Source organism: Chenopodium quinoa, unplaced genomic scaffold (genome assembly GCF_001683475.1).
Source record: "Chenopodium quinoa cultivar QQ74 unplaced genomic scaffold, ASM168347v1, whole genome shotgun sequence".
Classification (NCBI taxonomy): domain Eukaryota; kingdom Viridiplantae; phylum Streptophyta; class Magnoliopsida; order Caryophyllales; family Amaranthaceae; genus Chenopodium; species Chenopodium quinoa.
In genome coordinates, this window is record NW_018743850.1 from 1,171,078 (window position 1) to 1,198,051 (window position 26,974).

Sequence of the window (26,974 nt, forward strand, 5' to 3'; positions counted from 1 at the left end):
TTGTTGCATGTAATAATTGGGTAATTATTGGGTGTTAATTAGTTGAGCTTAAGTGGTTTAATTGCTTAGTTCTTGTATATGGCCATTGCTAGAACTATTTATTCAAGTTTTCTCAACGAAGGATCGAGAGATGAACTTGAGTTAGCTCCCTTATGCTTAATTGACTTGAAATGCCATAAGAACAGGAATTTCCGGTCAAGGGAATGTTTATGTCATCGTGATTATGCTTTAATACTTGTTTTATGCTTTGTAACCACGAGAGTTGGTTGTATTCATGATTCAAGTAATCCCTCTAGCTTGAAAGAGTAGTTGGGTGCCTTATATGACTTCCCCTAATTTATCCCCTTAATTCACCTTAATTGTTGCATGCTAATCGTGGTTTGTGATGAAGTTGAGTGGTATAACCCGAGCCTTAGATTCCTCTAAATATTGTTAATCTCCTCTTAGCTTTAGTTGAATTGAATTAGTAGAAGTTACTCAAAACCAAACCAACTTCGACATCATTTAGCTTTTTTAAATGGTAGTACCTCGGTGGTTGATTCAACGCCTCTCTTGGGTTTGACCCTTTCTTACCCTTGCTATTAGTTAGCAAGACCAAGATAGGAATTTATATTGATAGGCTCGACGACGGCCTATCAGTATTCTCCAACTTGGGCAAAGTTTAATTTGCCCATGTGATGGGTATTTATACCCCCATTCTAAAACCCTCCTAGACTTAAATTCCATTTTTGCCCTTAATGATCCCTTTCCTATTCAAACTAGTATTTTGACTTTCTTTAAAAACTCGTTAACTTTATAATTTCCTTTTATAAAGTAATATGCCCCAAAGTTTTCAAATCATGAAATAAAATATTTTCAAGATTGTTAAATAATTAAAAATAAACTTTTAATTAAAATAATTCTTTTTAAATTAATGAAACACCATAAATAATTCATTTCGAATTATTTAAATACTTTAAGAAATACTTATTTAAGTTAAAATACGTATAAAAATATGGGGTATTACAGAATAGCAACAAACTCGTGTGTTTTTGTTGGTTCTACACGTTATTCAACAAGAAAATACAAGTTTTTCTTTTAATAAACAACCCATATTTATCACCTTTCTACATTAGCGGTTCTTTCTTTAATAGTTTTTTTTTTTTTTGTACTAAACATCGCTCCAGTCTTCGGTTTTTGAAATTCAAATTTTCGGTCTTCGGTCCGGTCCGATCTTGGACCGATGAACAACCCTAATCTCACTTGCTTTGACTAATGGGGAATGTAAAATACTTGATCTGTTTCAAAATAAATGCCCCAATATGACTGACACATTTGCCAACGCAAAAATTTGTCCGATAATTTTTTTAATTATAAATAATTACTAATTATATAGAGTAAAAATGAAAGGCAAAAAGAAGTTACTTAGTGAACCAATAAAAAAACAGTTTTAAAGTGGTATCAATGGGAATGTCCCAAAGAAAAAAAAAAAAAGAAAGATTTGTATTAGGCCGGTAAAAGGCAGCAAAAGCCTAAGACGGGAATTGATGTAATTAGTCGTAAAAGCAGTTGGCAACGTGGCACAGAGCGCTAATCAATTGATCAAACAAACCTCTCGCGCTTCTATATTCCCGCTTCAATTGAGGTTGAGGAAGGAATTGAAGCCCTAGAAATCCCAAACAAAAACCCTAATTGTCAATTGCATTTCAAAATTGCATCGTAATGCCACCTTTACCTGCAAACGATGAGCCCATTGTCGTTGAAATACCTAGCGACGACGAAGAAAGTGTCCCACCTCAACCACCAAGTAATAATGTCAAGCAACCAAATTCCAAGACCAAAGTTAATTCAGCAGATCCCGACTTCACCAACCAGAAACTTGATTGTCGAAGTTTCTGGAAAGCCGGTGCCTATGAAATCGGCCCCTCTTCATTTGTTCCTGCTCAGGGTAACCAACATTTTAATTCTTTTTTTTTGTTTTTATCTTTTTTAAGGGTTAATTTTGCTGTATTTGGTTTTGCAGGTGAATTGGAGCATGCACGTGTTCATCCAAAGTTTCTTCACTCCAATGCTACTTCTCATAAATGGGCTTTTGGTGGTGGGTTTATTTTTTGTTACACTTGATTTACTTATTTATTTTCATAATATGCTTGTTGGCAGAGTAACATATTACTTGGTTGCTCAGTGTTTGTAACTGCCATGATTCCGATAATACTTGATTTATTGCATACTTATTTATTTTATTAATGATGTTATATTAGCATTCCCAAAACTTGAATTAGTGCATAGCATTCCCAAGACTTGGGATATGGGAAATGGATCATTCAGGGCAATTTCTGATTGCTATCTGTTTTGGGCAGCTTATGTGTAGCCACCTGGCCTATGTTGTTTACAAGCGAGGTTAATTTCTGATTCCTCTAACTTAATCATTACATAGGCCAACTATCATGTTTAACGAGCTTTGGCATTTTGGTATAAGATGTGTTAGATGGTTATTCACTTGTTTGGCAAGTTTGTAGCGGCATTTAATAGAAGCTGTAGGGCACTTCATATTATCATGTATTTGGCTAAGAGCAGGAAACTTTTCTAGACCTTTAACACATGGAAGGAGGACTGGAAGGCAGAAGGCTTATTCTTCTTGCTCTAGTCTAGCATTGATAAATCAATATTTAACTTTGAAAAGTCAATATTTGGAAAAACTCAATATACCAAAAGTCTGAAGTATTTATTCACGGTTAACCATGGATAGCTAACTAATACTTCTGGGTGGTGCTAGGCTGGGTTGAAACTTTTATATGTATATATATGAGTAATGAGTAATCTGAGGTTAGTTTTTATTTATTATTTTTATTAATATATTTTTTTGGTGCAACTCTTCATTTGTACTCTGTAGTTTGTAATTTTGTGTAGCTACTTATGCATTATCTTTACATTCGACTTCCAATTTATAGATAGTTGTTTTACTTTGACTCACATAATTTTGTATGTGTTTTACAGCTATTGCTGAGCTCCTGGACAATGCTGTTGACGAGGTGAATATTCACATCTTTCTGTCTAGTTCCTTTTGGTTGATAAAGCAACGGGTCTGATTTTGGAGAATTATAGATTTTTATTGGTTTGTTGCCATGGTTTGCTTTTGAATGTGTGATAGTCAATGCTCTAAATGTGTATGCTCTAATTGTCTATGCAAGTATGCTTCTGTGACATCTGATAGAACAAATTGATTTACACACTTACTCAGGCTCTTATATTTGGTCCCTGAACTAAGAGTTATCATTTGGATAACACGGTGGTGTCTGCACCCAAATTTTACAATGTAGCAACAAATATAGATATACTTAATGTTAAGTAAGAGGGTATTGAAAGCTGTCACCTAGGCATCTCACTATTACATTGGTTTTAATTAATTGAGTTAATTAATCAAAACCAATATATAGATAATATACACGTCTCATTTGTGTTTATTGGTGACAGTATGGTAGCAGAAAACGTCACCTAGGCATGTCACCGTCTTTGTTGCTCAGACCCCAGTACTCATACTATTTGACTATTTGTGATTTGACTAGAGTCACTAGACACTTGTTGAAAAGGTAAAGGACTTGCCTACATGTATTTAGTAACTTGAGGTCATTTTCTAGTCCGTAGTTTGGTAAGTCTTGACTGTGATGTATATATTCAAAAATCTTTAATGCATTTCTCGATAAGTTGTGAGGTTTGTTTAACTATTAACTACTTCAATGGCTTCAGCTTATTTGCTTATTTGTTTTATTTCTTGCTTGTGGTTTTAGATACAAAATGGTGCTACATATGTGAAAGTTGATAAAGTTCTAAATGTGAAGGACAATTCTCCTGCGTTACTTTTCCAAGGTACTACATTGTATCAATTGTCTTATTCTATTGGAATATGTGAACTTCACATGTTCACTGTTCAGACTAATACAAGATATTATCATTAATACCACTGTATATGTTAAGATGTCTGAGTTGTGTACAGATGATGGTGGTGGAATGGATCCAGATGGAATAAGAAAATGTATGAGCTTGGGTTACTCGTCAAAGAAATCAAATACTACAATTGGGCAATGTAAGTTTTTATGTATATGTTTCTATAATTTTTTATTGGTTTTACGTTCATGAACATTTGCTCTAAAGTCGGCATAGTTTTTTCCCCTTACAGGATATGAAGAGTTTTCATTTCTATTATCTACATGTAGAACGTAGAAGTGATTATCCAATCATGTTATTTGGTTAGAGCTTGAAAGTCTTGAAAGTTAACTTTTATTACTCTTGAATTTGAATAATTCCTAGTGTGAAATAATTCTCGCCTTTGTTTATAAAAATAGCTGTCTTTATTGGTGATTAGGTGTTCTCTTTAAAGATACAGAAAACTAGATAGCTTTCTGATGTGGTTTGACAGCAAGAGGTAGTAAACCCCTTTACCCCCTCCTCCCTATGTGTGTGGGTGGGTGGGGGGGGGGGTGAGTATAGAAAGTGAACAGAAATTTAAATAGCTGAACCAGCATAACTCATTGGGCACTCGGCACCTACATCTTGTTGTTCAATCTCAACCAATGAGCCAGATAGCCAGAAGAATAAGAATGATTGATTATTCCAATGGTTATTTTACTTAGGGTTTAGGGGGTGGGGTGCGATGGTATACCTTGGCCCATTTATAATTTTCCCCTTTGGGTTAAGGCTGTTGGCTGCGTACATCCTACTTCCAGGCAGTTGCACTAAACATATGAAGCTTCATGCACCTTTTCTTTTTTATAATTTATAAATTTTTTTGATTGGCGGTTTTACTTTTACGCAGTGGTATATTTTTCATTCCCCGCACTTTGTTCAGCCAATACCTATACAAAATTTCATGGAATTTGTTTCTAGTTTGGATGTAAAATGTTTTGTGAAAACTTTATTATAAAGCTCTTGCAGCAATGTTTGCAAGTTACTATAATTACAACTCCACAGAGTCCACACCCTTGCTTTTGTCCCCTATGCACTGATTGCACTTCCTTATTTTTCCAATGTCTTGTACTTCTTCCTGTTGTTAAATGATCCATGGGTTGCTTTCAGATGGAAATGGATTCAAGACAAGTACGATGCGTCTGGGTGCTGATGTAATTGTTTTAAGTCGTTCGACACGTTCAGGGTAATTTTCCCTTCTGCTCATTTGTAGCTTTTGGTGTTATAAATTTATGTCCTGCTTTTGCTCCCTAATTTTCTTGTTTTCTACTCATTTCTATGTATTGCCTCCTCTTTTTTATATCCTTACTTCTCCTCTTGCTCTGCATAAGTGAAGGGAGAAATTTCACATAGAGAGGTTGGATTTATGGGACACAAGGTTTGAAGAAATTGGGTGAACAAAGAGGGGAGAGAAGAAAATGACCTTTTCAAGCCTAAATCATATTATATGGATATCTAATCAAGGATAAGCAGACTTCAATAGTTCATAAAACACAACAATAATGCTTTTATAGATTTAACTGGGCTTTTAAAAACTCAAAGTAGTGTTTTTCTCATCATGTACACTAGCCTAGAGAAAACAGGGATGAAACCGTATATACATCTGAATTTCAACTTGAAAGCTTCACTCAACTTATCTAGAAATGGCTGCATAAATTTAGGCTTAGCAAGGCCATCTTCTCCTCCCTCTAATCCCCAAGCTCTTCAAACCCTTAAAAGCCTAGTTGCTCTGCATATAACTCTCTTCATTTCTCCCTTCAATTGTAAATGCGGACCAAAAATGTCTATATTCTTCTTGTTACTTCAAATATATATTTTAAAGGATTGTTGATGAACTAAAACATGCCCTGCTAGCCTTTATGTGCATTGTATTGATATAAGTTTATGTTGAATACTTACCTGTAGCATATTCTTTAGCTTGTTCACAGAAGATTATTAGTTTTCCTTTTCTTGGTGTGTAAAAGTCAGTTGCTGCTTTGCGATTCAATTCCAATTCTTTTCGTTGGTACTTTCAGGCGTGCTACACAAAGTGTTGGTCTACTGTCTTACACTTTCTTACGGTTGACTGGACAAGATGATGTCATTGTCCCAATGGTACTTATTGTTTTCTAAAACAATTAAATATATTCCATTGAGCATTATGGTTTTCTCTTCTGGTTTTCTTATCTGGAAGTTTGTTATTTACCTTGTATCATGACTATAATCTGCAGGTCGATTTTGACATTTCTAACCATTGGGCAGAGCCGATAATCTACAGCTCACATAGTGATTGGACAACAAACTTGAAAACCATCCTTGAGTGGTCTCCCTTTGCTACAAAGGAGGAACTTATGATGCAGGTTAGTTTGACTATTGAATGCTGATGTATCATATTTCTTGCTTAATAATCTTTTTTTTACTGAACTGAAAACTGAAACGTTCTGAGTGTCAGAGATATACTCTTTGTTGCTGGATATTATTAGCTTAAAATTTTCCAATACTCATTTTGTGCTTTGCAGTTTGAGGATATTGGACCTCATGGAACAAAAGTTATAGTATACAATCTTTGGCTGAATGATGAAGGCATATATGAACTGAGTTTTGACGATGATAATGAGGTACGTTTCAGGGAGTAACAACCCCCCCCCCCCCCCCCCCCCAATATATATATAATGAACTTATGAAGTGATGAATAATCTTTGTGGAGCACAATATAACCCCTTCGCCCTTGGCAGGATTCTTCAGGAGGCCTTGGGGTATTGTTGACGGTCATATTACAAGGAAGAGATTACTTATTAGTGTGATGTTATGTTCTTTGTTATGAAAAGAGAGCTTGGTAGAGAGGAGTCTTTTGTGATTTTTTTGTTCAATATAATTGAATAGATTATTCTTGCAAGGAATTGAGTTTAATGAAAATTCATCATCCTACTTTCTTGTATTTTTCTTTGTTACTGTTTGGTTTTAAAAAGATTAAACAAACCCACATAAGGTTAACCTTCTCTATATTATCTGTAAATGTAAAAAAGTGCAAATATCTGAAATGTTGTTGAGCACAGGGATTTTAGCCTCTTAAAATGCTTGGTAAAGCAACGAAACCTAAAAAAAGCACCTGATATGCTGGCCAGTTTCTCATTATGAAAAATGTGCTTTTGTGTGAGCGTGTCAGTTTGTATGAAGCTAGGTTCCGGGCTTATTTGCTCTTAATATAGCGCTATTTTGTTGTTTTAATTCTGCTTCCGCAACCATTTTTTTTAATCTTGTTTGTCTTTTATATTTGGTTCTACTGATTGTCAGTCACCTTTCATTAACGTTTAATTAGTTTTATTTTAATTAAGATTTGGAGTAACAATTTGTTTGTGTTTTTTTTTTTCCCTCCCCCGGATCTAATGAATCTTTTGATTTTTTTTTTAAATGATATGCGGCTTTAACCTATTCATTATCGTATAGGACATAAAGCTAAGGGATGAAGCTAGTCGAGTGAGTGGGCTGAAAGTAAACAAACGAACACTTGAATTGCAATCACACATCTCATATCGCCTCCGCTATTCGTTGCGGGTGCCTCTCTTTTCACTTACACTTGCTGTTTACTCTAATTCATTTTTGTTTACTATTTGCTATCCAAGTGCATGCTGGTCTAATGTAACTCAAATATGAAATTTTTTTGTAGGCCTATTCTTCTGTTTTGTACCTAAGGAAGTTCAAGAACTTCAAGATTGTGCTGAGGGGTAAACCTGCAGAGCAATTCAATATTGCAGATGAGCTCCAATATAAACAAGTGGTGACCTATAAGCCACAGCTTGCTGCAACGTCTAATGAGGTAAAGAAATTATCTTATGTTCTAAAATTGCAGAAATTTCATGTTCTTACGGCTCAATAGTCAAGGTAATATATTGTAGGAAGGGAGACATGGTGGAAATGTGCATTGATGTGTCCATTTACTTACAATTGATATAATATTGTGTTTTTGCTAATGTATGTAGTACTAGTGGGCCAATGACTGTTAACAATAACAATAATAAAAATACTCATAGTTTAAGAAATATTTGTGGGTAGACCCATTGTATGTAAGCTTTTGAGAAAAATTTACCACCTCTATGCTAGGAACTGACATAATTTCCAGCACTAACAATGGCTGAAAATAAGAAGAAAAATGATGATTATAGTATTAAGATGAGGATTACACTAGATTGAATGATAATTCCACTTTTGAGAGGTGGATTCTCTCCTAAATATGAGCTTTCGAGAGGCTCACTCTCTCCCAATAACAAACCACTCAATATTCAACATATCCTTATTCTTCCTAATGAGGCCTATTTATAGAAAATCCCTCCTAACAAACCTCTAGCTTATTTCCCAAGTTACTACTAATAGACTATGACTAACATGCCCTCCCCTAAATATTGATTCCTTGCACTCTAATTTTCTGCTCTACTCACTTAGATTCGCAAATCAAAGAAAACATAAATAAGGTGGTTGGGTGTAAGAAAAAGGTTAAGAGAAATGGAGTTACAAGGTTGGTAGGTGTAAGAAAAAGGTGGATACAAAAAGCGAGCGAAAAGGTATTATATATATATATATATATTTTTTTTTTTTGGGGTGGGGGGTGGGGGAGGGGAAGGTAAGATGGTAGAAGGTGTTTGTAAATTAATTTGGCAGAATAAAAAAATATCTTTAATGGAAAGTCATTTTTTATTATTTTAAGAACAATTACCCAATACAGAATTTTTTTTGTTTATTGGCCTAGTAAATGACTGATGCTCCTTCAACTGTCTCCCTCTTTTTATTTAATTACATTATTATATTATCGATTATTACTCCCACATTTAAAGGCCAATCTCCGTATAGTAGCATTTTGGCTGTACCACTTCAATTATTCTGCATTTTATTTGTCGGCATATATTAACACTGTTCATAAAATTGAACTGAATGGTGTTGTTAATCATGTGATTCTTGCTTGAATGAGGATTGATGAGTGTGTTTTCTTCTACATTCTAATTTTATACTATATATTTTCCTGTACTAACTATTGTGCTATTTTCCTGTCTACTAGGTTTTAGTTAAAACCACCATTGGATTTATAAAAGAAGCTCCAGATCTTAATGTCTCTGGGTTCAATGTGTACCATAAAAATCGCCTCATAAGGGTATGCCGGATTGTTCTTACTTTGTCTGTTAGATGCGTATGAAGTTATGATACATGCTTTTTTACAGTCCTTGTTGCACATGGTGGTTTCAGCTTCTAGTGACTTAATTCTATCGGCTGATTTGTTGGTTTGCTTGCTTTTGTACCTTGTTTTGTCATTCAGTAAAATATGCTTTTTTATCTAAAGTTATTTGCTCACTTAGTAACCTTTCAAAAACACATCGTATCAAGGATTTAGGGTGGTACTTAATATCATATTTACATTTGTTCAAAACACGTTAAATTCAGTACCAATGCAATAACTAAGGATTACTTGGTATTTGTGTATATTCTGTATAACCTTAAATGAAGCTTATGTGAATATTTGGGAATGGTGGAAGTATTGAAGTAGCTCATATTAATTGGATTCACGTAAAGCTCTTAGCTCTGTACGTTCTTGATATTCATTCTTTCCTGCTGTATTTATTTTTTACTACCTCTGTAATTATATTTAAGCAAGCTATGTAATCCTTTCGAAGACCTCAGTAAATTACATCCAATTATTTTGACATTTACATATGATTTCCATGCGTTTGTTCATCTTAATTCACTTTCTGACATTAAAAAATTGGAGCTGCTATTATATTCTATTTAGGTCATTGAACTCTTCTTATGTAATAACTTATTGTAGATGTATATATGATTCACAAATATGCTCTTTTTTTTTCTTTCCAAAAAAATAAAAAATCCAATTTGAATTCAAATTTCAGTTGGTTGCCTTTTTTTCCCTTGCTTTCTGCTAGTTCTGCAATTTTATCCGTGTATCTACCATGTACATATGCATACAAATTCATTGCGACGTGCTTACTTGAATTACTTTTGGTTGCAGCCTTTCTGGAAGGTCTCACGTGATGGTAGTTCTGTGGGGAATGGTGTTGTTGGTATGTTGACTTATACTTTTTTTTTTTTTTGGAAATGTAATTTGCCTATGATTCCTCTTTGTTTAGGTACAAATTTCTTATTTCAGTGCTTTTATTTAGGTGTTCTTGAAGCAAATTTTATAGAACCAGCACATGACAAGCAGGATTTCGAGAGATCATCACTGTTTATTCGGCTGGAAACAAGGATGAAGCAAATGGTTTTTGATTACTGGTTTGTTCCACTCAGACAATTTGTCTGCTTATTTAGATATCTGTATATATTGGCCATATACACTATGTATACTGCCTACCTGTGCCTGAATATTCATTAATTTGGTTATCATTAGTGTGGATTTAAAGTCTTGCAGATAAAGAGGGTTGTAAGTTTTTGTTCAATTCTATAGTTTCTAATGCAGTAGTGATTAGGTTGACACTTACTTTAATCTCATGCATGGCACAGGAAAAGCCATTGTCATTTTGTTGGATTCCAGCGTCGTGATCAGCCTCCTGCTAAGCTAAAAAAATTATCTCATATTGATGACCGAGCGGATAAACTTCCAACAACTGGAACTGGATTTCAAGAAGGATTCACTTCAAATCGACCCTTTGTTGGTCCTTCTCCTGGATCTAGAAGAAGTTACCAAGAAAATTCATCTACTGAACAGTCTGTTGTTGAGCTCTCTACTGTAAGTATTCTTGACTTTACTTATGTTTGTTCCCGTCTTTGGGCGTGGATGGGCAAACTGAAGGTTAATCTTGATAGATCTGAAATGCACCTTGGATTAAAATGGCTTGGCCTCAATAATTGCGATTTCTATATTTGTGTGATTTCATCATATCAGGGATCTTGGTGTCAGTGAGCTTGAGAATGTTGAGCTTAGGCTTGGTTCAGTTTGTGCCTCTTTCTTGTTCTTTCCCAATTTGGCTTTCTTTCTAACCCTTGTGTTGTATATGTATGGTATGGACCAAATATATCATTAATTTGAAATTACAATAGTAGCAGTTTCAACCATATCCTTCTTACACCTTCAAACAGCAAGAGTCGACACTTATTCATATGCAACAATAGTATGCAATGTGTATAGTTCAAAGGCTGCCTCCTAGACACCCCTAGTGATCTATTCCCATTTCCCCCATTTTCTGGAAGCGCTACAAAGTACAGACTTTAGTCTAAGGATTCTTTAATGTCTGTTGTCAGCAAAAGATAAAATTAGATATATTACCTTTACGATGATGTCCTCATGTGATCAAGTTTTTTGTTGATAGGTGTTTAGAGTTTTTGAGGCTTAATCTAGATACGGCATGAGGGCAGAATCATCAACCAAGGGCCATCTAATTGTTGTTGCTTTTTAACTAGAGAAGATTTCTCATTTTTGGATTTTGCTGGTGGGAGTGAGTGGCATCTCTAAGATGCTGTAATTTAACTTTTCCATGTAGCAAATTAGCAATATTGCATGAACCTCAGAGATGTTTTTGACTTTGTGGTGAATTTGTCCAAGTTGGGTGAGGCTGGATGTCAGTATGATCATTGGGAGAGATTTGTAATAAAGCAAAGCTTGTCAAGTGAGCTGGTAGTTTGCAGGGAGGGCTTTTATTGCTGAAAGATCAGGGAGAGGAGAGAGTCATAATGTGTAAATATTGTGGGTGTAAGAAGGATAAGATAGTAAATGAGGTTTGCCATATATAGAATAAAGCAAAAGTGTAAAGTGCTTTCTGTAACGAACTAAAAAGAATAGTGTAAAGAACTTTCAGTGACGGAGATGGTATTAATTTATTATTTTAAATTGTAATAATTAGCTATGCTTGGATTGCATGAATAGACATATCTGATTGCTGACATGCACTAGGAAGCCTTAAATGTACCTGGATGCTGCTTGATCTCTTCATGACAAATGACAAATTGACAATGTTAAGAAATTGTAAACAAATTTAGAAGGGATTAGGTTTAATACTGGTAGGATAGTACCTACCGTGTTTTTGCTCTTAGGTTTGATTCTTAGAAACTTCTTGGGCTGGATATAATTTTCTCTGCTCTCCAAGTATATATATTGGTTATATCTGCTTAAGTTCTATTGATGCATTACATCCTTTATGTGTGGAAATAAGCATTTATGTCAGAGTTCCTTTGCATATTTTTTCTTCGCAAGGGATATAGCTCTATAAGAGGTAAGCTCAGCTGCTGTTTTTGATAACTATTGCCCATATCTGATTCATTTAAGTGCACCTGGTAAACGGGTTTGCATTCTGATCAATTTCATTCTCTAAAACTATTTGAAGTCAAAACTTCTTGTTAGAGGAACCAAATCATGTCTGATTGACTGCTCAGAACCTAATTAATGCTGATTACACAAATACACACTGAATTTTCCGAGCAGATGGTGTATATGGATGCACTTGTGTTTGTCTAATCCAGATTTTTGCTATTAAATCGTAATTGTTTCTTTCTGTCATTTAAAGAGGTTATGATATTTGTAGGATGAAGCAGTGGATGATTCTATAGCCTCTTTATCTATTGAACAAATTTGTGAAGAGAATATTCAATTATTTGCAAGGTAGGTTGCTTCATTTGGCCTCTCTATTGTTTGTTTATACCCTACCTTCTTCAGACATCATGAAGAGTTTCATTATGATAATCTGCTGCATAACTCAATCATTTATCACCTTTTCTGCTTAGAATAGAAATGTATCTTTTATGCAATTGGAATGCTAGGCAATCTAATCTTAATTGTGTGTTTTCGTGTGCAAATGAATCATTTAAAAGAAAGCTTCACTTATTGGGGTTTGCTGAAAATTAAATAACTGTTCAGATATATATATAAACTTATTTGTTTGATATGAAATAAATATAATGTTTATGTGATAATAGAAGTCGTGTAATTTTATCATGTATAAAATTAGCTTTTATGGTTGAAGTCATATTTTGTCTTTTCTCTTTACTATCAATTGTTTGATTAATTAAGCCATGGTGTAGCAAAAAGGAAAAGTAGTGTAGAATGTATTGTATTGGAAAATAAAAAGTTATAAAGACAAAAAAGAGTTTGTTATTTATTTTTATTTTTTTTAAAAATGAAATATGGACTTGCTAATTTTAACATTAAGCCAAATAGGCGACTATAGTACAGGTACTTTGTTTACTTGCAGCTTACTTGTGGGTAGAACTGGACTAAAGTGACTTTGGTTTTGATTCAGTGTGACCGGCTGACCGTTGTAATGCCAGATTATTGTTTAATGAATCTATAGTACTTTATCTGAAAGAGAACAGGAAGAAAAGTTTGATGTCATTCGTAATATGTTGTCTGATTATAAGTCCACTAGCCTCCAGACCTTGCCAAAGTGGGACTTCGGTTACAGACAGGCCCTCCACTTAATTTAAATTACTCTTTCCCAACTGCATAATCCTATCTTTGATGATGTAGAATGTTCTATGGATGGTATGAATAGGAAAGGCACACAGTTATAGGAAATAAAGAAGTTTGATATTTTGTGCAGGTGTGAAGAACATGGGCAGAAAGAGCATGAGCTAAAACAGACGGTATGTTAACATAACAACCTGTTAAGTTACCCTGTCCACTATGTTGTTAAATTCGGATATTGTAACATGCATTTTGTATCACTGGCTTTACAGGTCAACAAACTAGAGAAGGAGTTGGAAGAAACAAGGAAAAAATGTGCACAACTTGCAGCATACCTGGAAAGTCGGAAGAAACAGCATAGTCTGATGCAGCAGGCAGGGCATGTTTGATTGGGAAATTCAGAGTCGTCTAGCTGATATGATGGTAGCCGGAGAAGGTGAACGGAAGCAAGACACTGTAAGCACTACATGATATCTGTTCATGACCTTGAAATCTATGGGATGCACTGCGTGTTTCCATTGTTATGATCTAGGGGTTGTTTTGTAAATCAAACTGGTAACTTATTATATGTATTAAGCTTAATTCAATCCATGCAGGCATGGATGTAATCTAAGCCAAGCTGTATCTTCCTTCAGAACTACTCTAATGTGAATCTCACTTTGCTTTGCGGCATCCAAGATTTCTGTGGAAGGTTGTGGGTATTGTGGAAAAATGTCAAGCGCCAAATCTTGTAAATATGACTACTGTGGGATGTGGGAAATATGAGTTCTGAACTATTGTATATGCCTTTGTAAGTGTTTAGTTCATTTAATGTAGTTGTAGAAAGGGGCATTTATTGATATCGAAGGTCTAATGAAGCAATTAAGCTTCAGGAATTATACTTCAGCAAAGTTTGAGATCTAATATCACTTACCACTGTTATCTTGTTTCGTTTGAATTATACTAATTAGGAAACACTAATAATAATAATTTTTATGACATAATTCCTGTTACTCAAAAGAGAAATCTTACCTCTTTCACTCAAATGAGTTTTCGGGGTTAATAATAAACTATACAAAACTGCAAATTGTTGACGAATTGAATGGGCGTTGAGTGTGTATCATATCATTTCCTATGCAAGTATAGTACTCGTATTTTTATGGTGGATTGTTGGTTGAAACTGATTCAACTTTGTTCATGATATGATTTATAGAACATATTTTCTCTGTTTTTATTAATTGACATATTTTGACTTTGATAGTATTTTGTTAAGCTACTAATTGATGCACTAACAAACGTGTCTCCAAAGTAATGTGTCATCTACTGAGTAATATAACGTGAATGAAGCAAGATTTAACATTTTAACTACAGAAGTACCCCAATGGATTTCTTTGCAAATACCGAAGAAATAAAAATTAATGTTAAAGTAAATAAATGCAAAATCTAAACAGAACAATTAAAAAAATTGCCTCGTAGAGTATTTGATTTGCTACCCCTAACACAGGAAAAAAAAAAACGTTATTTAACGAGGGAGGAAGTTAATTTTCGATTTCTTCCCCCCAAATCTGTAATTGTGCAAGTGCGAAAAATAATCGAGAAGGCAAAGGAGGCACTGATCAGTGATCACTCAAGGAGGAAGCTGTATCCACAGAGATGAGGAAGCGCGATTTGGCCATTCTCATGCTCGCTGCTTTCGCCATTTTTTTCTCTCTCCAGGTTTCATAAACCCTAGACTTTCTCATCTCTAATTTCAATTCGAACCTATTATTACAATTGAATTGACCTAATTTTCTCTGGAATAGCATGAGGGAGACTTGTCGTTTAGGGAGGCTTGGTTTCATCTGTTGGATGATTACCCCATCAAATACGAAGCCGATCGCCTTCCTCCGCCTATCGTCGCCGATCTCAACGGTGATGGCAAGATTGAGGTCCTCGTTGCCACCCATGATGCTAAAATTCAGGTTTTCTGTTCTTCTTTTTTTTTTTTTTTTTTTTTTCTTTTTTAAGAGTGTTGATTTGGAGTTGAATGGATTGCTTTACCAATGCATGCATTTCTATATTTAGGTGCTGGAGCCGCATGCTAGTCGTGCTGATGAAGGATTTAGTGAAGCGCGTGTTCTTGCTGAGGTTACATTGTTGCCTGACAAAGTCCGTGTTGCCTCTGGGAGGCGCGCTGTTGCTATGGCAACTGGTGTTATCGATCGAAACTACCGCAAAGGGCAGCCACGTAAGCAGGTTTTGGTGGTAGTGACATCAGGATGGTCTGTCATGTGTTTTGACCATAATCTTAAAAAGTTATGGGAGGCTAATTTACAGGTTTGTGGGTTCATTCTCCTAAACATTGTCAAAGGCTTGTTATCGAATCTTATTCATTGCTTGCTTTGTGCTCAGGAAGATTTTCCTCATAATGCTCTCCACAGAGAGGTTGCAATTTCAATAAGCAATTATACTATCAAGCATGGAGATACTGGACTGATTATTGTTGGTGGAAGGATGGAAGTGCAACCTCATGTATGTATGATTTTATTATCAACTGTTGCATAACGAATGCGTCTTACTTTTTGCTTGGTCGATTCACTTTGCTATGGACTGAAAACTGCATTCTGCAATTTGTCATTGTTTTTTCCCCCCTGCATTCAATACATGTAGATTGCCTCTGATTATCATTCTTGAATTTACTTATTGTGAGAGGAAAGGGTGAAACTTGTGCTATGATTGGATTGGATTTGTGTTTAATTTTAATAAACTAAGACAGCAGCTACATTGAACAAAAATTAAGAATAGGATAAGAATAGGATAAAAGAAGATGAACTCAAGGGATTTGTGTGGTTCGGTCAAAGGGATCTTCGTCCACACTAATGAACTAAATGAAACTAAAAATTTCTTCATAAGCACATAAGTAAATGAGCAACCATTAAGCTGATATATTGGTAAATCCTGTCAAAAACTAGCTTCTTATATGAGCATCCTAAAATTTTATCTATTAAACCAAGAGATTGTTGGTGTTCAACTGCACGCAAAGTGTTCACTTGGAAGTGGTTCATACGTGCTTAATGCTGCACACCGATGCAACAAATCAATTCCTTAAATCAGCATTTGATGCTGGTTGTACCCCTCCGCCGTACTCCCCAGTGCATGTTGTGCACTTCTTGTGCTGGTTGCATGGATCCTATATACAGCGCATTCATAACAACTTAGATCAGCAGCCAACCAAAATCTCATCTCCAAACCTGGTTGAATGGTACTCTTTGCTCACTGCCCGACTCTTCAAAAACAATTTTTCTAGGCATACTCTGAATATCCTTACTATTGCCTAGGTGTGTGTGTGTGTGTTTTTTTTTTTTTTTTTTTTTTTTGGGGGGGGGGGTGGAAGGGAATTCAAAATTATAATCTAGCTAATCAGTAAATGTTACTATTGTAAATCCCCCATTTTATTTTAGTTGGCACATTTTTTTAGCCACGTGCTAACTCATAACTTCAAACATTAATATCTTCTACTGTTAATAAGAAAAAAAAATTATATTTGGAAATCATACATTGAGATGAGTTTAACAAGACCTCACATGACTATGTTTATATTTAAGTATAAATCACAAAACAAAGTCCAAGTGAGTTATTGAATAGTGCCCTAAATAAAAATGTGTCAAATGATGAATCTAGGGGGCCCGCCCCATGAGTAAAAGTTTTTAAAAATATGTATACTATATTGCTGTGCTATATGATATAAAAATGCAATGGCTAAGTTGGTTTTTACATGAATGCATAAACATTCAAGTGAGATCCTATAAGTGGCGTGTTCAATTCTTGTTGGCATCATTTTTTTTTTGCCTTTTCCCTCCAATTCTTTTGAAAAACTTATAGGGTACGACCCGCCCAATGAACAAATCCTAGATCCTTAGCGAAGGAAGTATATGTTTTGCCCCTAGTTAGAGGGTGGCCTTGTATATATATATATATATATATATATATATATATATATATATTCTTGTAGGTTATGAGACTAAGACTTTGTTGTTGTAGGTTATGAGATCTTGTTACTGCAAGAAAGATTCCAAATTGTAATTTAGAGTTTTTCTCATTGATTGTTTTTGGTATGGTACTAGCCTTGCCTAGTGTATTTGAGGTCATTTTGCACAATTCATTGGGCCTAGTGGTTTGTGTAGTGGATTTATGGGTTGCCATTAAGGCCAGAATGTCAGACAGTCCCATGACCCTGGTAATTCCTTGTTTTGCCAGTAATGGCCCCCTTTTTATAAAGGATCATTAAGACCCTTTTTTTTATAATGAACCACCAAATCTTAATCAAATGCAGTTCAATTCTACGATAAGTGTTCGGTTGCAAATTTGTTACCAATAATTATGATAATTTCTCTGATTCAAGTAAATTACTAATACTCTATGCTATACTCCTTCTTTATTGATTAAAGTAAATTACATATTGGCCACATTTTTGCCTTTTTGTGCCACAGGCAGGAGTGTGAGCTAAAATTGTGCCTTCTCCTTTCAGTATTTGTTTCATGGACCACGCTGTGCTGCTCAGACAATAAAAGTTGTCCGAGCATGACTCATTGCATAGCATTGACTTGTGCTTGGCTTGTGCAGTTGTGCCCATGCTTCAGGCGCGTCAAATTATCTTACAAAAGCTGATCTTATGGATGTTTTCTATATGTTATCTGTTTTGTTAATCAAGTCAATGTGTCATCCTTTGTCAAATTATCTTACAAAAGCTGATCTTATTGTGTCTGATATCAAAATGTTAAATTGTGTGCTGTAAAATTGGCTGCAGATTTTTTTAGATCCTTTTGAGGAGATGGGTATGGCTGAGAAGAATGCAGAACAGCATAGGAGAAGTGCAGGTGAAACTGAGGTATAATAGCATAAGCATGACTCACTGCAATTTAGAATTTTCTTTTTTGATCCTTGTCCAATGGAATACCCCTTGTTAAGAATATATACCCCACCGGTTGGACTAAGGTGTGTATAAAATTATAAATACAACATGATGTATTAGTTAGTGAAATTGTATTATTTTTTCAACAGTTGGGTTCTTCCTGTCATGTGATCCTTCTCTTTTACAATATTCTGCTGAAAACCTTGACATGGGTGCTGTCTGTCCTACTCCTAAACGCTTGCGTGCGTGTGCACACATACTCATACTCTTTAACTCAAAATCATCTAAATGACCAGAGCTTCATATGGCTTGTGTCAGTTTTTTGTGTGTCATAAGTCACACTCAAGGCCTAGTAGAGTCACACATGTCAATTATTGGTCTTTCTTATTATACTTACCATATTGCATTTTTTCCGCGCTGCTTATGTTTATGGTTCAAGGCTCCCTAAAAAATCTGGATTATCTTCTAAGACAGTGATACAAAGACTGCTGTTTTTGGCTGCTGTGCTATAATATTCTGCTTTATATCCTCTAGTTAACATTTGCTTGAATCGAGTATTTGAACTAAAATTATCTTAATCTGATCATCAAACCTTTGAAGATAATTAGTCTTCCTTTTATGTAATATTATTTCAAATTCAAGTTTAAAATTGTTGTTTATGCCCTCTCAGTCTGTGGAGAACAATGAAGTAGTGGATTTGCGGCACTTTGCATTTTATGCATTTGCGGGTAAAAGTGGCCAGCGCCGATGGAGTAGAAAGAATGAGGTTTGTCCTTTCTCTGTGTGTAATGCATTTGTGTGTGATGGAGTTATACCCCCTGTCCACCCTGCAATCTCTTTACTGCATGTAATTACTTATACACTGCACCAATGTGGAGAAAGCATCTGATGTGATTTACCTTAGTAAAAAATCTTGCTTTTACATGTTACAGTGATCCACAGTGATGTACTGCCTGTACATCATTAATGTGCTTGGTTTGTGTCCTGCCTTGAATTAAAAGAATTTGTTTATATAGTACGTATTGGATTTCAATCGAAGCATACTTATTATGGTGAGATTGTATGTACCTATTAATGTCAACTACTTAAATTCTTAGTTTACATAACTTTTTCTGTTTTATTCTAATATGTCAATATTTTTTTTTTTTTTTTTTTTTTTTATCATAATTAGCTGTATTATCAATCATGTATATTATTGTTTCCATGTTTCTAAAATATGTTTTTGTTCTTGTTCTTTTAGAAAAGATCTGGACATTTGGCAAGCTAGTGGTTGCCAAGTCCCAATACCTTGTGAGTTGTGACAGATAATAATATTTCTAGATAATCACATCTTCCTTTATTCAGGGTCTCTTTGTGTCCTGTGCTCCTGTCAGGAATTTGAGAGGAAAGAGTCGATTGACCCCATTGTTATTATTATTATTGTTGAGAAATAATAGCACATTGTGGGTCTTTTATGTCTTTGCTGTTGGGTATTGCAAATAATGGAAAGTTCATAATATTTAGCATTTCCTGGTGTTTCCCCCATGGAATTCTATGCTATTTCATTGCGTGCAATTTTAGGATGTGTATAATTCTTGTAAAATTACTTAGCATGTATGTGACTTCTATTGTATGGATATAGACTGTAGCTGTACCTATGTATTGACTTCCATATATTAACAACCCTTGTTGTGTTTGAAGAAAATTGAAGCGCAATCCCCAGATGCATCCATGTTAATTCCACAACATAATTACAAGCTTGATGCTCATTCTTTACACAGTCGTCATCCTGGAGAGGTGAGATCACGAGACATGACCATTATTTTGTTGAACTGTCCAAGTGTCACAATCTTTTTATATTTTCCTGAGATTGTAACTGTATTATTATGGTTACTTTTGTTGGTCTGTGGAGTTCTATGTCAAGATTATCTGCCTTTTTTTTAATTACCCCCCAGATTTATAAAGCACCCTGGATGAGTTGCTGTAGAATAAGATTGGCTGATAGTCTGCTTCGATGTTGATAGTTGAAATCATATTGGGCTTAGAACTTTGTTTTATTGAACGATTTTCCAAAATGGAATTTGAAGCAAAAAGGAAAAAAAAAATGGTGGAAAAAAAAAAATCCTCACTTCAGACTTTTCAGAGTCCAGATTAAGAAATTTTGACTCTGGAATCTTCAAAAAGAAAATCCCCACGATTGTCTATGTAGGCTAATAGACTAGATCATCACGAGGCTAAACCTAATGCCTTATAAAGCTGGCCAAGTACCTTAGTGACTTCAAAGCAGATGCGAAGTATTTTAGCTACTTTGTTCCAACACGGAAAGAAAGATTTGGGTTTCCTAATAGTACAATTACACAGACATTATTCTTGGAAAAAAAGTTCACTGACCAATTTTGGAATTTGTTCAATTCCAATACAGTTTTGGAAAACCATTTTTTTCCTGTTCACTCTCAAGCTAAATACTGTTTAAATTAACATTTTGTCCAACCTTTGTTTGTTAAAACTAAGGCATCAAGATGCTGTATTTTATTATTACTGAGATTTCTTCTATAATTGTGCTACTTTTTGTTTGTTATGTATGCTGTATAGTGTATAGATGTTTTTGCCAAACAGTAGCTCACTTAAACTTCCTACCCTGCAGTTTGAGTGCAGAGAATTTAGAGAATCTATCCTGGGAGTAATGCCACATCATTGGGTAAGCTGTATTACGCCACCGCCCCCCCACCCCCTCCCCAAACACACACACACACACGAGTATGTATTTTGATTTCTACTGACTATTGATTGATTCGAGTTTAATAACAGGATAGGCGGGAAGATACTAGTTTTCAGTTGGCCCATTTCCGACGGCACAAGAGGAAGACACTAAAGAAGCTGTCTGGAAAAAAAACTAACTATCCTTTCCACAAGCCTGAAGAACATCATCCTCCAGGAAAGGATTCAACTAAAAAGATTTCAAACATGATTGGGAAAGCTGCAAACTATGCTGGCTCATCTAAAAAAAATAAGGTGATTCATGTACTATATCGTTAATTGATAAATTTTTGATATGGTGATCTTACTTTTGCTGTCTTTTCTGAACTCGACTTAATTAGGATATGCTGTGAAGTGTGAAGTGTGAAGTGAGGTCATTATCTCAGTAGGCAACTATTTGAGAAAAATAATTCCATGAAAATCTATCCATTTTTCTGTGCAAATTATACTTGAATGCTCCTTCCGTTCCTAAATACATGCAACAAGTTGACTTAATTGTACACTCTTTTAAAGTCAACTTGTTGCATGTATTGAGAAACGGAGAAAGTATATGTCAATACTACTGCAGTGTCATTTAATTATGACAGGTAATTTTGTTATGACCTTCACAACAGAACCATATTTTAGGCATTTGAAATTGTAATTCATCAAGAAAAGGTCAAGATGTGTTCAGGGTTATAACAGTACTTTAGAAATGATTCTTGGGGGATTTTGCTCATAAAGTTACCTTTTTATGCGTGTGAATTTGGACATCCTCTGATTGGATCTTCTGAGTGCTAGTTGATTGCTCAGTTGTGGGTGGCTGTGATTCCTTTTCTGTTTCTCAACATGATGAGTTTCTTTTGTGTTCACTGTATGATATACATAATTTTTTGTATCAGGCAATGCCATACGTACCCACAATAACAAACCTCACACAACTTTGGTGGGTGCCTAATGTTGTTGTGGCCCATGAAAAAGAGGGCATTGAAGCTCTGCATTTGGCATCTGGTCGTACACTTTGCAAGGTGAGCAATTACTTCTAAAAGTTTAGCCTTTCTTTGTTATTTGTTGGAGTTTGTAAAAGTTTGGAACTGAAAGCTGTTACTCTAGAAACATGAAGCATACTCTGTTAGGTTTCTTTCATGTAATTTTGCTCCTATGCTGTCAAAAAATAGGTTGGTCCACAAATTCATAAGAAACTAAAGACAAGTTCAAGACTTCAAGCAATAGTGCTCATTTTAAGTTATGGGGATCTTTATTTGACTGTCTGCCTTCTAATATATACTTCCTCCGTTCTACTAAAGATGCAACAACTAGACTTTTGCACTATTCATCATGCTTGTTTGACCACAAATTATGATTTATACGTAAAGTAAAATATAGTCATCTGGGGTCTTGTTAGTTTCGTCTCGTAAAATACTTTCACAATATCAACTTTTTATAATTTTTACTCTTATATAATTATAGATATCTAACATATAAATTGTGCTTTGGAATGCGTAATTTCATCATTGTTGAGTATTTGTGGAACCGATGAAGTATATTCTCTCTCTCTCTCTCTCTTTTTTCCTTAAGTTTCTTTTTTGCTGGGGCTGTGTGGAGGTTGTGTTGTGGATGAGAGGTTGGTGATGGGGATAATTAGGGCGGGGTGGTATATACTAAATTGTTGATACATATGTGCTTTGTTTCTTTCAATGCATAAATTATTTTTCTGGCATTATCTGATCCTTCCACATGAAACTAACTGTTTTAAACAGCTTCAACTTCAAGAAGGTGGACTTCATGCTGATATTAATGGAGATGGGGTGTTAGATCATGTGCAGGCAAGTGGCTCTTCAACTGACATTTGTTGGCATGTATGCCTGTTTGGTACATTATGTTTTGTTGGAAGGTTGGCGTGAAATAGATTCAAGCTACAATGACCAAGTTGGCGCTGTAGTTGGATTTTTGTAAGTTTGGGAGTATCAATTTTTCGAGAACGAAAAGTTTCTCTCATCTTAACAAGGCCAATCATTTTCTCTAATTTTGTGCCATCATCATATTCTGTCTGATTTAAATTGCATATTTGCATGTTAAAGGGAGGGTTAAGATTATGCCAGACTTGTCTATCACAGTATCACTATAATTCCATGTTCTCATGTACCGTCACTCTATTTGATGATAAGATGGCTGTAGTAAAGAGATGGAATATTCTACTGTGAATACCCATTCCATTCAGTAAAACAGGTTAGGGTCAATGCTTTATGAAATTGCACAGAAGCATAATGACAACTCAGCCATTTCATCTAGTGATCGGGTTTCTTCTGCGATGGAACTTAAAAAATGAGAATTGTGAACAATGAATATCTCAGTGGAAGACCTCAAACAAAAGCATTTTGTCTTGATGCCTTATTGACTGTTGATATAATCAAAGTCGAAGACTTCAAACAAAAGCATGTTTTTCTTTATGTTTAATTATGCTTTTGACCTCCGGAAAACTATGAGTTCAGAGATTATTTTTTTCTAGAGCCTGAGCATAGGATCAGCAGGGAATAATGGTGGCAGTTGACCTAAGTTTTTACTTGTTTCAATTTACACTGCAAATTGTTATCGTCTTCTTTTGAGTGTTTGGAACTGAAATTATAGGTAATATATAAAATTGCTTTCTGCAGGTGGTGGGTGGAAATGGTGCTGAGCAAACAGTTGTGAGTGGATCTATGGAAGTACTCCGACCTTGCTGGGCAATAGCTACCTCTGGGGTGCCAGTGCGAGAACAGCTCTTCAATGCTTCTATATGTCATCATTATTCTCCTTTTAACTTATTTCAACACGGTGAATTCTCCCGAGGTTTTGGTAGAGCTCAAGATGTTAGTTCCCTGGAGGTTGCCACACCAATTCTTATTCCTAGAGATGATGGTCATCATCATCGGAAGGGAAGCCATGGGGATGTCATCTTTTTAACAAGCAGAGGAGAGGTATGATTTTGTAACCTTTTTTATGTGTGTGTGCTCGCTTGTGCACATATATAATACGAGTTTTGTTTTATACTTGAAACATGAAAATATGATACTTAAGGCATCCCTATGCACTATTCATATCTAACATACTAATGTAACCACATGGGTATGGCTGGAATTGGAAGCAACACAATTCTCTCTTGCTCATTCCCTTGACTTAAACTCTATGCGCATCTTCTGCTTTGTTGATGCTTTAATTGTGAATTTGTTTCAGGTAACATCATACTCTCCTGGTGAACATGGGCACGAGGCAGTCTGGCAGTGGCAGATCATGACAGGGGCAACATGGTCTAATCTACCTTCTCCCTCTGGAATGATGGAATCTGGCAATGTGGTTCCTACACTAAAACTGTTTTCACTGCGGGTCCATGATAATCGACAATTGATTCTTGTAGCTGGAGACCAGGAAGCTATTGTTATATCTGTTGATGGAAGCATCTTGACAACACTTGAACTCCCTGCACCACCAACTCATGCCCTGGTTTCTTCAGATTTCTCAAATGACGGGCTGAATGATATCATCCTAGTTACTGCAAATGGGGTGTATGGCTTTGTTCAATCCAGGCAGCCAGGTGCCCTCTTCTTTAGCACGTTGGTTGGTTGCCTCATTGTTGTGATGGGAGTCATATTTGTTACCCAGCATTTGAACTCTGTGAATGGGAAACCTCGTGCTCCCAGATGATTGATGAGAGTGATTCTTGAAATTGGAAACAACTACAATTATACACTTCAAATGAATCATGCCCAACAACAATGGGAGCATACACTTTAACAAGAAAGATGAGAAGGCTTGCAGCTCGCTTGGATGGAGGTATTGCCATCTCACTTTAACTCGAGCTTTGGGATCCTGTTGGTTATACTTGCTGTCTTTTGCTTGTAAATTTGCAGCTTTTGTTCTTTTGTACCCTTTTTTTTGGAGGGGTTTGTATTTAAATTAGGTTTTGATTAGTTAAGGCTGGAACTTTACTCTTTCGCTGTAGTTTCTAATTTTCAATGACATCTTTAGTTGCTTGCAGTTTTGCAGCAGAGTCTATAGAGCATCTTTCAGGCTAAAAGTTACATATATTTTCCCCATTTATGAATCTATGATTATCATGAATTTAACAAAATTACTTTCACAATAGTTGTGCACATCTGCTCTACCATTCAAATAAGCTGGGTTGCGGGGCAGTTGTGGGTTGAGCCTTTATATTTGAAAGATTGTGGGCTGTCAGCCTAGTCCATGTTGAGTGAGTGATTTCTTGTTTCCAATTAAAACAATCCTCATGTCCTGAGGACCCTGCTCTTATTGTTCTTGAGGCATCTATTCTCTATGTTGGAAGCGCCAAGGCTCAACAAACACGCATTTCTTCTCTTTTGAAAGCTAAGATTCCGAGATTTGAACCAACACATATTTCTTCTCTTTTGAAAGCTAAGATTCCAAGATTTTACATAGGAAGTACTCTTTTCATCTTGCTTTTAAAAAATCTCTCTTCGATTTGCATAAATCCATGTTCATCTTACAAGTCATTGATTATTCCTTTTCTTCCCAATGAATAATACAGTAGTTGGCACGTTTACCTTTGAGTGTCAATTATTGGCAAATTTAAATTGGCGGAGATATAAATTGAATTGTTTTGGAGATTAGTAACATAAAACAATATTTCAGTGCCTGTATACTTGGTCACAAACAAATCACTTTTACTTTACAAAAAATTGCAGATTTTTTCTTAAAAGGAATTACTACGTACTCCATAGTTTCTTATTCTTAACCTAATTTATGGATTTGCCCATGCGACTATGGCCTAAGCTAATGGTACCAATCTGCAATTTCACATGCAACTATGGCTATCTATTTATCATGTTTGTTGTTTGTTGTTTGCTTTTGCAAAGAATATAATTTTTTTGTATCTTTACTCCTTTGGAAAGACAAACTGAATTAATATAATCAGGGAAATTAGACTGAGCTTTTTTATTTTTATTTTTTTTTTATTTTTTATTCTTAATGCTTATTAAGCAAATATTAAAAAAATTTAAACTTGAGATGCTTCTAAAGTAATGCGATTAAGGTTATCCATTTTTTTTATCCTACTAACAACTCCATCAATTTATGTGCTAATCAAGAGTTGCTTTTTGTGTGTTCTCCAATCGAATTATGATCAAGCGATACTTTAGGAAATTAAGAGGTCTATTATGTCAATCTAATTGATCACCAACTCCTTTTAAAAATATTGAGTGCGGCAAAAACAATTTATTAATACCAAGTACTTCATATATTGTAAATAGAAAATGTTATTTCAAAATGCTTTTAGAGTTTCCAGTGAAGTATATCTTTTACACCTAAGTAGTAAGTACTGTAGTAAAATTTTCATTTCAATAAACTAGGCACAATTCTCAACAAATAATTTATACAAGTACGGAGTATTTTGGTATAAATCAAGAAAAAAATTGAGATATTTTAAAACTGTAGTGACCATAAAAGAAAAGCGTAATAACGAGAATAAAACTGAATACATATATGAGTATTATATACAGAGTCAGAGTATATTATATATACGTATAGTAGTATAAAAATCGTGCATAAAATGAAAGTGTAACTTATAAACACAAAAATGGAAGGACCATGAACAAAAAACGTTATGGTACGTTATTTGGAATTTGGGAGTAGTTAATATGGAGTAATAAGTTGGAGAGTTTTTGCAAAGAGTACAGTCAAGCTAAGCAAGTAGTCGTGTGCAGTTTTATAAAGAGTACATGATATATACTTGGTACGATACATCCAATGATTCAAACGTAAACCATGGAATTGAATATGATTAGTTTTAGTTTTAAGCAGGTATTTCGTACTCGTATATGATAACCAGATAGGGACCGTGATGATTAAGATCGAGCTGAGGAAGACAATGACATATCTTAAAATATTAGAATAATAGAAATTTCCAAAATCTTAAATGCTTGATGGAGCACAAGTAAGCAGCAGGGTGGCAGTACAAGGTAGAAGAAAAGCCCAAAAAGATGATCTTAAAGAATTACAGGTAAAGGTTAGTTGTGAGTGTATAGTGGAAGAAAATTAAAGCTGTAGAGATTAAGAAGATT

The 26,974-nt window shown here is 35.0% G+C and overlaps 2 protein-coding genes across 3 annotated transcripts; both read left to right on the forward strand.

Annotated features, from left to right (window-relative positions):
* The first annotated feature begins 984 nt into the window (after positions 1–984).
* Positions 985–14,236, forward strand: LOC110685867 (protein MICRORCHIDIA 2-like). Of its 2 annotated transcripts, XM_021862408.1 has the most exons (19): positions 985–1,927; positions 2,003–2,077; positions 2,977–3,011; positions 3,768–3,846; positions 3,974–4,063; positions 5,053–5,128; positions 5,958–6,036; positions 6,153–6,281; positions 6,441–6,539; positions 7,369–7,476; positions 7,589–7,738; positions 8,972–9,064; positions 9,932–9,983; positions 10,083–10,194; positions 10,423–10,648; positions 12,438–12,514; positions 13,452–13,494; positions 13,588–13,771; positions 13,912–14,236. In XM_021862408.1, exons 1-18 carry the CDS (start codon positions 1,702–1,704, stop codon positions 13,702–13,704), a joined length of 1,866 nt encoding a protein of 621 aa, XP_021718100.1. In that variant the 5' UTR covers positions 985–1,701; the 3' UTR covers positions 13,705–13,771; positions 13,912–14,236. The 2 variants fall into 2 exon arrangements, with proteins under 2 accessions (XP_021718100.1, XP_021718101.1); XM_021862409.1 differs by having other exon boundaries at positions 1,702–1,927; positions 13,588–14,236.
* Positions 14,237–14,764: 528 nt separating this feature from the next.
* LOC110685869 lies at positions 14,765–24,973 on the forward strand. The gene is made up of 13 exons (XM_021862410.1): positions 14,765–15,010; positions 15,097–15,255; positions 15,359–15,610; positions 15,686–15,805; positions 18,081–18,161; positions 18,856–18,951; positions 19,866–19,961; positions 20,809–20,862; positions 20,973–21,176; positions 21,803–21,928; positions 22,661–22,726; positions 23,555–23,857; positions 24,114–24,973. The coding sequence occupies exons 1-13, from the start codon at positions 14,948–14,950 to the stop codon at positions 24,579–24,581; spliced, it is 2,088 nt and encodes a 695-aa protein (XP_021718102.1). The 5' UTR covers positions 14,765–14,947; the 3' UTR covers positions 24,582–24,973.
* Positions 24,974–26,974: the final 2,001 nt, after the last annotated feature.

Bases quoted from the DNA above. Each gene is read 5' to 3' on its own strand.
- LOC110685867 (XM_021862408.1), top strand. From the start codon at position 1,702: ATGCCACCTTTACCTGCAAACGATGAGCCCATTGTCGTTGAAATACCT. The intron at 4,064-5,052 runs GTAAGTTTTTAT...GGTTGCTTTCAG, and splicing joins AAATACTACAATTGGGCAAT to ATGGAAATGGATTCAAGACA. The intron at 10,195-10,422 runs GTTTGTTCCACT...TGCATGGCACAG, and splicing joins CAAATGGTTTTTGATTACTG to GAAAAGCCATTGTCATTTTG.
- LOC110685869 (XM_021862410.1), top strand. From the start codon at position 14,948: ATGAGGAAGCGCGATTTGGCCATTCTCATGCTCGCTGCTTTCGCCATT. The intron at 18,952-19,865 runs GTTTGTCCTTTC...TTGTGTTTGAAG, and splicing joins GATGGAGTAGAAAGAATGAG to AAAATTGAAGCGCAATCCCC. The intron at 21,929-22,660 runs GTGAGCAATTAC...TGTTTTAAACAG, and splicing joins CTGGTCGTACACTTTGCAAG to CTTCAACTTCAAGAAGGTGG.